This window comes from Agelaius phoeniceus, chromosome 2, assembly GCF_051311805.1.
Source record: "Agelaius phoeniceus isolate bAgePho1 chromosome 2, bAgePho1.hap1, whole genome shotgun sequence".
In the NCBI taxonomy this organism is placed as follows: domain Eukaryota; kingdom Metazoa; phylum Chordata; class Aves; order Passeriformes; family Icteridae; genus Agelaius; species Agelaius phoeniceus.
Window position 1 is genome coordinate 83,336,848 of NC_135266.1, and position 12,750 is coordinate 83,349,597.

The following is a 12,750-nucleotide window of genomic DNA, read 5'->3' on the forward strand; positions in this document are numbered from 1 at the left end:
GGGTGCAGGCTGGCACCCTACAGGCAGGAGGGAGGGCACCGCTGCCATGGTCAGAACCCAGCATTAAGGTTATGCACAGTACAGTTCAAGCACTTTACAGTGGAAAAATTAAAAGCAGGAACCTAGAGATGGCCTCATTAGGCTTCTCCATTGTCAGACAGGTCTTCTTCATGCCACCAGCAATTCTGGGTCACGCTTCAGAGAGCACATTCTATCTATCCTTGTGCATCAATGCTTTGCATTTTAGTGCTCTTCTTGTTGACTAACTCTGCACCATTTCTAAGTTTATTTTCTTAATGTCTTACAGAGGCCCTCTGGGGGAAGGGTAACACTAGCCCACAGCCATGGAGGGGAAAACCTTGAGCTGCAAACACTGTGGCAGTTTTCTGCTCCAGCTTTGTTGTGTTTGACTTTTGAGTATGCATTTGGAGTGGATCTGGACAAGCTCCACTCTGCCTTCCAGTAATGGTGGAACTGCTGCAGGGAGTTAATGGGAACCAGGATTTGGAAAAGCCCTAGGCTTCCTCCTCATCCATAAATTTAGATATATTTCTTTGGCTGTCCTTTGCTGGAGCTGTTAAACTAGAGTTTGCTGTTCCCTGGGGCCTCATATTGGCATGGTTTTGACAGGGCAAAGTGTAAGCAGGCAGGTCAAGAGTAAAAAATAAAAGATCAGGCTGAATTTGGTCATCTTTTCCACCAGTGTGCTGTGGAGAAGGAGGAATCACACAGGTGTTGTGTGAAGGAACAGGCAGTGGTGTGGCTGCACGTTCCCATTGCTGCTGCTATTGGAAGGACTCAGCATGGTGGTGATGCTCAGCTCAGCTCAGCTCAGTCAGCCCTCCAGGACAGGTGACAGGGCAGTGCCAGCCATCAGCATGAGAGGACTCCTGCCCCCAGCACCCCCATGGTCCATGCTTTCCCCCATGTTCCCTGCTTAGCCACTGGCTGCTGGCAGCCATGGCACAGCCTTGTCCTCGGCACTGGGCCGCGCTTTCCCCAGAGACTCGTGCAGTGCTTCCTGTCACTCCACGTGCAGAGCTGCTCTCCCCTCTGCCCCCTGCCCACTCTGAGGAAGGGCCAGGTCCCCAGGAATGGGATCCTCTCTGCTGCAGCCTTTCCCATGCGATGCTGGGAAGCAGATCCTTTCTCAGCTTATGCTCCAGTGTATCTCCACTGACATCTACTGGGGCTTGTTCTCACTTGCAGTAGTACAAGTGTAACATCTAACCCCACAGGGTTTTCCTTATTGTTTTACAATATTCTGGATGTGCCTGAGTGTCAGAAATTGATTCCTGCAGAGATGGCCATGTTCCTGACTGTGCCTTAGTTCTAAATAGCTCTTTTTTATACTCGTTCTGTTGCTGTGGACTTCCCAGAGAGGTCCCAAGGTTTGCCTGCTATTTTGTGATATCAAGTTTAACACTCACTTTAAGTCTTGGACAGACAGGATGGTTTGCAAGAACTTTCCTTTCTTCTCTCTCTATCCCTCCATATCTCACCTCAGATACAGACCAGCCAATCTGGCTCTTACTAATTACTTAGGGAAGGAGTTATCTGCAATAGCAGCACTCATTCTCTTTGGAAAACAGATAGACCAATGTGTTGAAGGATGGCTGGTTTTTTCTTGCCATGCTGAGGAGTTCCCTGCCCCAGCCTGACTTTGTGATTCTTTTAGAACTGAAGCATAATGATTAGCCAGTTCTTTACATGAACCAGCTGTGAACCCTTCTCCACAGAGATACTCCGTTGTTCTGTGCTCAGAAATTGTAATTATCAAATAAATATTTTGAGCTAAGGCCAAGGTACAGTAACTTTATTACTTGAGTAATGGGGGTGAGATGCAGTTTGGGAGACTGGAGGGATTAGAAACACATTGGAACAAGAGAGGAGGATTAGGAGTGGCAGAGCTGAACAGAGCCCTGCTGTTAGTCAAAGCTGCAGTACAAGTGCAGGGGATGAGTAATGGCACACCCAGTCCCACAGGTCTCTGCTCTGCAGACTGAGTCTGCCCCCTTTCTTTCCATACACACCACTTGTCAAATTCCTGCTAGTGACACCTTTAAAAAGTACCTAAAGTACCTCCCTCTGTTGAAATCTCTCAAGAGCATTTCCCACTTAAATGGGTTTGCAAATACCAGCATTTGTCCCATCAGACTTCCTGACAATTGAAGGGTATAAAGCAGTTTTGCCTGGGTCAGGACCAAGAGAAACAAGATATTTCTCCAGTTACATTTCAGTCTTTTCAATACTTTCCAGGCATCTATCACTGCTAATGCTATGACCTGACACTTACACCACCACACTTTAATGGTTTCATTTCTGGTTTTTTAACTTTGATCAGTTCCCCATTCCTGCCCACACAGGGATTTGGGGATTTCTGTGCAAAGTAAGCCTTGGAGATAGTGTGTGAACATGTATGAGTGTACACACAGATGTTCATACTCTACTGCATGTCACAAGCTTGGCATTGCTGACAGCTGGGGGACCCTGGTCTCTTCCCATTTCTTTGCAGCTCAGACTTACAGAGTGGAATCTCTTCCTGCACAGATTAGATGTCTGCAGCAGAAGTGCCTACATGTATTCCAGTTACCTTGTCTCTCTAAAAAACATGTGGTGGTAGTGACTCTTCTAGGGTGTATTTCATTTGACCCAGTTCAGGTGGCTGCTTTAGCATAAGCAGATCATACATGTTTGTTCAGAGTCCCATCCTCAGGATCTGTCATGGCAAGCCAAGCAGTCCTGCTGATTAAGACTCACCCTAACACAGAGAATGAGCATGGACTGGTTATGTGACACCCATAAAACACAAAATCTAAAAACTAGACAATTATCCAGTGTTCTTTTAAATTTCCTGGATGTTCATTATCTTCCTCTGTAATTTTCCCAGTCCAGTGGAATTTCACCAGGCAAATACACTACTCTAAAGAGAGCATTAAAAGGCAGAGATGTAGTGCAGGAGGAGCAAGAGGAAATCCTTTGTACACTTCCTTCAGCTGTGTGACATGTTAATACTGAAGCAACATGGTGCTCAGTGGCTGGTTCCCTCCCCATCAACTCCATTTTAAACTGACTGAGCTCAGATGGTCTGGGTCTGGAAATGTAATGGTAAAAACTTTTCTGAGCTGATGAAGGGAATTCATCCTTGGTGCTGAAGCGAGTGTCTCAAGTGATGCATTGCAAAAAAAGAAGTGTACAAAGTTATCAACCATCAGTCTAGTCTGGTTTGTGTTTAAGGCATGAATGCTTGCAGTGACCTCATGAAGTCATGGATGCTTCATCCCTGGAAGTGTTCAAGGACAGGTTGGATGGGGCTTGGAACAACCTGATCTAGTGGAAGATATCCCTGCTTGTGTCAGGGGAGTTGGAACTAGTTGGTTTTTGAGGTCCCTTCCAACCCAAACTAGTCTGTGGCTCTCTGAAGTGATGCTGCCATTCTGTACCACTGTGCCAGTGTGGACACCACATCTGTTGCAGAAGTGTGGCTGCTGTCACCTCTGCTAAACCAGAATCACTCTTAAGAGAGGCTGATTATTAGCTTTTGGAGAACTAAAGTCATCTGAGTTATAATCACAAAATGTTTCACATTGTATGGACAAATCCTTCTGGTCTGGCCTATACAGATTTTCTTTGTCAGAGTAGTGTATATAGGTTCCCTAAACAAGATAAGTCAATAAAAGTACTTCTTTGACAGAGTACTTGTGCTTCCACTATATTTCCTGCTTGCTAGGAAATTATAAGAGTGTGAATCATTCCCCAGTTATATACCAGCAGATTCCTAGCTTGTCTGTGGCTTTTGCACTAAAGAAAAGGAGCAGGTAAAGCTGAATTTGTTTTGTGGGTCCTTCAGAGATGAGGGAGCTCCATCTGCTGGTGCCGCTGCTCGTGCTCACGTCTGCTCAGGAGCTGCTGGTTCCTGATGCCTTGCAGCACCCCAGGCCCTAAGGACCCTGCAGGGAACCTCAGTGAAGCACTGGCTACTTAAAAACCTGGCTGATTACATGGGCAGCAAAATAGGAAATGCTGTAAATCTTCTGAAATCAGGTGTAGTTTCCTAAAAGTGGTCACTGCCTGCCCCAGCCATGACCACCCCCACAAGACTCGTTACTTGTTACTATTAAGTCTCCCTGATTCCTCACAAAGCTTCTAAAGATAAGGATGGAGAGACCAGCACTAGAGCTGGGAACAGATCAAAACTCTAGGGAAAAGCTGGGAATAGATCAGGGCATATCCAAACTGATATTCTTTCAAATGCTAAGGAAGAATATTAGTCAACTTTATGATTGACTAATCATAAAGGATTATGATTAGTCAATATCATAATCATAATGATATTGATAAGGATATCAATATCATTGATATTGATGGATCCTTCCAACTTTCCATATTCTGTTATCAAACTTCCACCTTCACTCCCAGGTCCCCTTTAACATTGCATCCAGCTTGCCCAGGTGAGCTGAGATAGCACCAGTGCCTGAATCCTTATTAGCTTGTGCCTTATTTATTTCCACCATATATCTTCACCTGGGACAGGACATCAGATGAATGTTGCATGTGATTTATGTGTGAGTTATGTGGGGTAAAGGCAGGTTATTCAGTCTGGACATTTGCCCCCCTTAATGCATGGCAAGCTGTAGATATCACAGTGGCTGTTACAGCAGCCCTCTGCTCCATTTGCTGCATTGTTCCTCACTAATCTGGGACCAACTCCTGTTCTCAATGACTCCTTAATGTTTAGCAGCAGGATGTGATGGCTGTGAGTCAGGGTACCAGGGTGTTAGAGGAGTACAAAATGGTGATGCTGGGCTGTGAAGGTAAATAGGAGAAGAGGGTGGTAATTCCATAATCACAGAGGATTTTTTGGAAAGGGGACCCAAGTTCAAACCACTGCTCTGCTACAGGGGTCTTATGTGACCTTAGAGAAGTCAGGTGTGTCTTAAACCCTTGCAAGTTATGTATTAACTTCTTCTGACATTCTAGGATTTGGTGTCCCTTTGACTCTACATGGAGGAAAATTTGTGTTCTCCAGCCTTGCAGGAGAATTTGAATGCTAATATTTCAGGATAGGGAAGGTGCTCTGATCCTTCAGTGACAGAATCTAAGAGAATGATTCCTACCACAAGGTTTCTGACAGAACATCTGCAGGGTAGACAGTGCATTTGCCAGGATGTCCATCTCATGGTGTTTCTCTCTTTCAGGCACAGCATCTGTTGCAGTCGCTGGCCTCATTGCAGCCTTAAGGATCACAAAGAACAAGCTCTCTGACCAGAAGTTTGTTTTCCAGGGAGCTGGAGAGGTAGGAATATTCCTGAGCTTGTACCTTAATATGCTCCATCTTCACATTTAAAGAGAGAAAAGTCAACTGTGAAACTTCCTGCAAGGCTTGGCTTCATGAGGATGAAGCACAGCAGCAGGTTCCTTGTCACTGGGCAGGATTGCACCCTACAGGTGGATCTTGCTGCTGTGTGAAAGTTATCAATGGTCTGTCAGTGATTTTTTGGCCCACGAGTCCTGGGCAGACTCTGTGGATACTATGAGGCTGCCCGTGTGTCAGTGGGGCTCTAAGTACCTTTAGGGAAGTTCCTTATGAGGCAGGAATATGAAGGAGGCTGGTTTGAGTTCTCGGGGTTGATGTCTAGGGTAAACCAGAATTTCTTTAGCAGCAGAGTCCAAAGGACTCAGACTCAAAGAACTGTAAGAACACAGCCTTTCTGTCTGGAGCCAGTCATAGTGCTCCATGGCAGAAGCCAGGTCACCTGTATGGCACCTTGCTCAAATAGAGAGGAAGAAGAACCCTCCAAAGCCTGGTCCATGGACTAAAGGTGTTGGTCCAGGACCTGTCTCAGCTCTCACTCACCTGTGAGACTTTGGGAAGGTCTGTTATTACTTGTCTATCCCTCACTGAGACAAAGATTGCTCTCTGTCTCTCCACCCCTGCTGCCAGATATGCCTGTGCTGGTCCCCATCTCTGTGGCACAGAGCCCCTCCTGCCTTGTTAGTCCCCATCTGGGCAGCAGGGGCATGGCTATAGGACCACAAACACACAGAATATCCAGGGCTGCTTTCCCAGGCAGGAATGGGAGAAGACTTTCCTCATGGCCATATTTCAGATGCAGCAGTCTCACTTGGATTTGAGTTCCTCTGTACTGGCATTACCACCAGCATTTTTTAAGTGTTTCCCTCCTTTCCTCCCCTGCAGCAGCTGGTTTAAATTATGGAGACAGCCCCTTCTTCAGCCTCACCTGCAACCTGCTCTGCTGAATGATTGTGAGGGTTTTGATTTATGGCAGCACCTACAAAGCTAAAATCAGCCCCATGCCTTGGCACTGTACAACAGAAAGTCTCCCTGCTTTCTGCAGTGCTGGGGGATGATCCAATCCACCTCTCATTTAAAATCTACCTCCAAAAGATAACAACATCCCAATAAAGTGTTTATATACTGTGTTCCAGGCTGCAATGGGCATAGGTCATCTCATCCTCATGGCCATGGAAAAGGAAGGAGTTTCACGAGAAGATGCCCTCAAAAAAATTTGGATGGTGGACTCCAAGGGACTGATTGTGAAGGTGAATTTGTGTCCAGAGCTGAGCTCCACTCACCTGCCATCCATTGCCAGCTAGAGAGGCCAGAGCAGGCAGATACCTTGGACCCTGCTCAGCCCTGAAGTAAAGGCTGCAGTTTTATTGGTGTCAGCATTGCTGACACTCCTGCTTTCAGAGGAGGTCTCATGGTGGCACGTGTGCCAGCAGCACTGGCTGCCCTAAAGGCAGCACTTCAGGCTGGGTCTCTAAAGTGGAAGGATACCCTGCTGGCCATGGCCTCAAGCAGTGCTGGCAGTCTTGCACATCATATGGGGCATTATCAGAGAAAAATTCTGCAAGCTTGGTGGCCCAGCCTGGCCCAGCCCCCTTCTGCACTCCCTGTGTCCCCAGGGCCTCTGCCCCTGTCCCTCCTCAGACTGGAGGAGACTTGTGCTTTATGTACAAGTGAATGGGAGCCAGGTCCTTCCTCCACACAGTCCATGTGCTTCAGTGGGTGAGAGGAGCAGAGGCCAGCCCAGTGTGACATTACACCAACTGCTCAGTGCCTGACTGGCTGATGCTGAGGTCCTGCTATGTGGAATCTGCTTGAGGTAGAGAGCTGAGAGACAAAATGAGCTGAAGATGAGTTACTATGTTTATGTGTCCACCTTTTGCCAACAGACCAAAGTTTGATTCCTTTTTCCTCACAGGGCAGGAGCCACCTGAACCACGAGAAAGAAATGTTTGCCCAGGACCACCCCAGTGTGGACTCACTGGAAGAGGTTGTGCAAAAAGTGAAGCCTACTGCAGTTATAGGTATGGTTCATTTAATATGACTTTTTCATCTCAATTCGATTCTTAGGAAAGTTTCTGTCTTTCCTCCAGAGTCTCCTTTTGTTCTCCTAGTCAAAACAAAGTGAGCTTTTTTTCACCCCCATTTTGTCAGTCGAGTTCTCCGTATCCTTTCTGTGTTAACCGTGGGGCACAGGCATCCTCACTTTTGGAGCTGTAGGAATTCTTTTAGACAGGGCTATAGAGGGAGGTGCTGGGGGAGGCAGGATCTGGAGCTCTCAAGCAACAAACTTGGCCCTGTCAGGCTGGGCAGGATGAGGATGACAGCAGGCACCTCAGGAAGGCCTTTGGGAGTCAGAGCGCTGCAGTCAGGCTGGCCAAAACACTGGGGCCCACTCTGCCTGGAGGAGCAGAGGGCTTTATTTTGAGACAGGCTTTAAATCTCACTGTCATATGAGAAAGTTAACAGTGCCTGTTACTGCATCTCCAGAGATGAAGCCATTTCCCTCCCACAGTTCATTCACCGGTCCCAGAGGGGGCAGCGCGATGCTCTGAAGTCGCACAGTGAGAAGGCACCACTCACTCTGCTGTTGCTGTTCCAGGTGTGGCGGCTGTTGCAGGCGCTTTCACTGAGAAGCTGCTGAAGGACATGGCAGCCTTCAATGAGAGGCCCATCGTGTTCGCCCTGAGCAACCCCACCAGCAAAGCAGAGTGCACAGCGGAGCAGTGCTACCGCATCACCCAGGTACTGCCTCACCTGGGACCGCACCCTGGTACTGCCTCACCTGGTACTGCCTCACCTGGTACTGCCTCACCTGGTACCTCACCCTGGTACCTCGCCCTGGTACAGTGGCTCGGCACAGGGAGCTCAGGGCCTGGCTGGACCCAGGACACCACAGCGGAGCATGCTGGCAAACAAGTGACAGCCTCTGTCCTTCCAAGTTTTCCAAGAGCAGACTGGGGAAAGCCCTGAGCAACCTGGTCTGGTTTCACAGCTGACCTTGCTATGAGCAAGAATTTGGGTTCCAACCAGCCTGAATTACTTTGTGATCCTCTAAAGAAAGTGCTGGCCTCTTTCACCCACATGTCTGAGATGTCCCATCCTCTCCCGTTTCTGTCCCCTGTGTTACCCCAACCTAGTTGTTTATGTAACTATTTCATCACCCAACTTAGACCCAATGTCACTGAAGAATTACAGTCATGTGGATTGACTTGGCTTGAGAGAGCAGCCCTTGTCTCACTCTTTCCTTTGCCTTCCCCACCACCTCCCTATGGCCAGAGCAATCACACAGCCCCAGACCTTTATCCCACGAGTCTCTTTATAGTCCATAGATGGTTGATAGAGAGGTAGACAGACTCCTCAGCAAGATCAGAGCACTTGCAGTACAAACATATGCTCCGTGCTTGGTAGCTCTTTCCATGGCCCTGATCCTGCCTCTGGGGGTGTGGGTCCTCCCAAAGTGTCAGCTGGAGGTGGCTCTGGTGGAGATGCCTCTGCTGACTGAGTTTTGGCAACTCTGTCACCAGTGTCCCCTGAGCATAGGTCATGATGAGCAGCAGAAATCTCTTCTGAACCTGAATGCTTTTTTTTCTCTCTCTTTGATCAGGGCCGGGGAATATTTGCAAGTGGGAGTCCATTCCCAAAGGTAACCCTGCCCAATGGACAGACCTTCTTCCCTGGCCAAGGAAACAACGCCTACGTCTTCCCTGGAGTGGCTCTGGGAGTCATTGCCAGCGGGGTCCGGCACATCTCCGATGAAATCTTCCTCATCACAGCAGAGGTTTCCAACTGATATTTCACTGATCCTGTAGAAAAGATAAGAGGCACATGTATCTACTTCAGGTGTTTTAAAGAACCTGGCCAAGGACAATGTGTGGAGGGGAAATGGCTCAGCTTCAGCAAAAAGGCTGAAAAAGGCAGCAAAAAGCTTCCCCCTGGCTCAGGGGAAGCTCATGCTTCCATTACACCTGCAGAAGTGCAGGAGCCATGACAGGGTTCTCCTTCTCCACACCTGCTGCCCTAACACAGCACTGCCCCACTCTGGCTGCAGTCTGAAGTCTGTGATGAAACGTGTAATACACACATGTGTTTGAACAGGTCATGAGTTCCCACTCAGGACTAGTCCCAGCCCTGATGCTGCTGAGGTTTCAGCCACATACCATGTAATGTGAGGGAATGTGGTGTTTGCTTGAGATCATCCCTAAAAACTACCATCCTCTTCTTTCTAGACTATTGCTGCTGAGGTGACAGAGCAGCATCTTGCAGAAGGAAGGCTCTATCCCCCCTTGGACAGCATCAGAGAAGTGTCTCTCAAAATTGCTGTGAAAGTGAGTATTTCCTTTTTTATTTCCACTTTTTGTGGTAGGAAGGGAAGGAATTGCCCTAGCATCATTTTTGGTTTGTGTTTTTTAAATTCAATTTATTCTATAGTCTAAAACAGTCATTCTCAGGAATTCTGGCCATGATTGCTGCTTTGATTTCTTCCATCATTAAAATGCAAATGTGAAAAATACATTCTGATTCTGGGTGCCTCACAGCTCACAAAGCTCTGCTTTATTGCTTGAAGCTGTGAGTCTTCAGCACGTCAAAAAATGAGGTTTAGAGTGAAATTCAAACATGACTCAAATTGCCAAAAGATTTTAGGCTCCAAATTGCTATTTTGGAACCTTTCCTCATGTGTTTGGTAGGGACCTAAGTACATAAATACTATTCCAGATCTGGACTTGCCTAATTACGGCTTTGGTGCCCTGTATACATCAGATCTGTGATTCAGAGACACCCACTGAGAATCTCCTTGGCCTGCTCAGGGCTACTGATGGATCTTACAAGTGTGAGCAGAGCTGGCCACAGGGCTGCTCTCCTCCTTCACCTGCACACCCCAACCATTCTGCCAGGGCAGGGGGTGCTTTTCTTACCAGCCACTGCTTGCAGGCAGCTTACATTCCCTCACCCAACACAGGGTGAAGTGCAGCTGACTCACAAAGAGAAAAAAGCAAGAAACTGCACAATTCTGAGAGGAGGAAAGAGGGAAAACACAGACAGGGCCAAACTGCAGTTGGTTTGAACTTCATAACATGCCAGCATTGTTTCAGCAGCTCATTTTGCTTATCTTTTTGCAGATTGTTGAGTGGGCCTACAAGCACGGCCTCGCTTCTTTGTACCCTGAGCCAGCAGACAAGGAAACCTTTGTGAGACAGCTCATGTACAGCTCTGACTACGATTCTTTCATTTTTGATGACTACAGGTGGCCCCCTGCAGCCATGGAAACACAACATATATAATGTTTGTGAGAATTGTTCTCTCATTTCTGCCATCAGTTCCTGTGGCCCATGTCATTGCTGATATAATGCACCTCCAGGCTTGCAGAATGATAAAAGTAAATTAATCCAAGTTGTTTTTTACTTGCCACTGATTTTTGTCTGGGGGAGCATGTCAGTAGGGAATAAAATGGAGTCCAGGGTGGGCAGTGGGTAGTCCAAGGAGGGAGACAGACTGGCTGCAGCCTATCCCAGTCAGTCAGCACTGCTGACTGCTCTCAGCTGCCTTGGGATAAGCTACCTGGGCCACCTCAGAAGCACAGAATCCCATTGCTACTGGGAGTGCCTTTGGGAAGCTCAAATGCACGTGGCCATCCCTCACACATGAGAGCCAAGCTTTGCCTGTGGCTCTCTGGATGTAATGGGAAGTGTGTGCATTGCCCTGGGAGAGTTGCACACTTGGGAAGCACTACTCTTTTCTGCTTCTGAACTCCTGATGTTGGGGAGTCTCAACCAACCCCAACTGGTGCATGGGTCACACAGCCTGGCACTGTCATCTGCCATACCCCATGGAAACAAATCCCAAAACCTCCCACAACCCTGTGGGGACAACAGAACCTCTCCCCTCCTCCCTTCAGGTGGCCCTGAAGAAAACAAGAGTGAAGGGACACGTAGGGGACAGCCAAGCCAGAGAGCAGGACACCCCCAAAACCACATACAGCCATGACAATGGTGCAGCTCCTGATGGACATGGCTAAGGAAGCACTGCCACCAGCCAAGGGCTCCCCTGAGAGTCTCTCTGTGTCACAAAGTTCCAGAGAGGTCTCCCCCAGCCTTGTGACATTGTCATGCCTCACCAAATATTATCCCAGCACGATGGGTGCTCCTGAGCATAACTGGGAAAGAGCACAGGCATTGCTGGCAACTCTTCCAGCACACACTCCCTGTGCTGGTGGGGCTGAAGGGAGGTGGGGCTGAAGGGCAGGTGTGCTCGGGGGAGCACAGCAAGTTGGGTGGGAGCCTTTTATGGGAGCAAGGCTTTGCCTGCCCTGCCCTGTGTTCCCACCGTGTAGGATTCAAAGGGAGCCGCTGGAGGGCTGCAGAGCACTTCCATGTGCAGCCTTTCCCCAGGAGAGAAGGGCAGTACCTCGCATTTTACCAGGGACTTAAGCAGTGGCAGTGAATATTCTTTTCTTGTCCAGTCTTGTACAGGAAAAGTCTCCTGCAGAGGGAATACTTACTGGAGTTGGAGCTGCTGGGTGCCTGCCCTACAAGAAACATCAACAAGTAAAAGAGACTAAATTGGTGTAGGGAAAACTCAAGTTGAATAGTGCGGGACTTTAGCTCCTGTGTTTTGTTTTCTATTTTAAAGCAAGGATATTTCTAGCAGCTCGTTTTGGATTTCTCTGTTCCCAGTTTTTCTCTCAGCAGCAGGAAAAGTCTCTATTCTTAAATTGTTCGTTTTTCCTTCCTTTGAGAAAGGAGGTAATTTGAAACTAGCGATATAACTAGCATAAACACAAGAAAAATATATCAATACACACAATAATTTAGCAATTGATTTAATACCTATTTAATACCTATTTCAAGCTCAGAAACTATTCTTGTTTCATCCAAACATGATGGCCTGGCAATTTCCTGATACCTGAATTACCTCTGCCAGGAAAAACCTTCACTTCTCTTTGCCTCATCACTCATGTATCTCCTCTTATTTAACAAAATTTCATCTTATTTATAATTCCAGTTGGTCTGGATTAGCCAGGTAGCATTTTTCCTGTAGTAAAATATGTTCTTCTTCCCCTGGCAGGGCCCATCTGTTGGCCAAGACAGCACATTGCTTGGAGTTGCCACAGGCTGTAGCACTGGCTTTTCTCCAGGAGCATCCAGGAAGCAGTGTGTGGCTCTGACAACCCAAGGGGCTCTGGACAATACAATAAAAATAAATTATATTGAAGTCAGGGCCATCCTCCTCTGGCCTGAGTTTTTACCTCAGACCTTGTGCCTGGTGTTCTGTCAGCTGGCTCTAGGCATTAAGGGTCATTTAAGCCATAAAAAGAATTAACCACAGACTTTAGGAAAAAAGTCAGGATGTCTGGCCATCACATTTGTATTAGGAACACCAGGCATGTTTTTACAAGTAGCCACCCCAAATTAAGCCTCTACCCTTTAAGTCATGTTCTG

The 12,750-nt window shown here is 47.5% G+C and overlaps 1 protein-coding gene across 2 annotated transcripts in view; it reads left to right on the plus strand.

Annotated features, from left to right (window-relative positions):
- ME3 (malic enzyme 3) overlaps positions 1–10,713 on the plus strand; it is a 117,975-nt gene extending 107,262 nt beyond the window's left edge. For both annotated transcript variants that reach the window (XM_077174013.1, XM_054654637.2), the window contains exons 8-14: positions 5,199–5,296; positions 6,451–6,564; positions 7,230–7,335; positions 7,914–8,056; positions 8,919–9,092; positions 9,541–9,639; positions 10,432–10,713. In XM_077174013.1, coding sequence (XP_077030128.1) covers positions 5,199–5,296; positions 6,451–6,564; positions 7,230–7,335; positions 7,914–8,056; positions 8,919–9,092; positions 9,541–9,639; positions 10,432–10,593 — 896 coding nt within the window. In that variant the 3' untranslated portion in view covers positions 10,594–10,713. The remainder of the gene's footprint in view (positions 1–5,198; positions 5,297–6,450; positions 6,565–7,229; positions 7,336–7,913; positions 8,057–8,918; positions 9,093–9,540; positions 9,640–10,431) is intronic.
- The last annotated feature ends 2,037 nt before the right edge of the window (positions 10,714–12,750 follow it).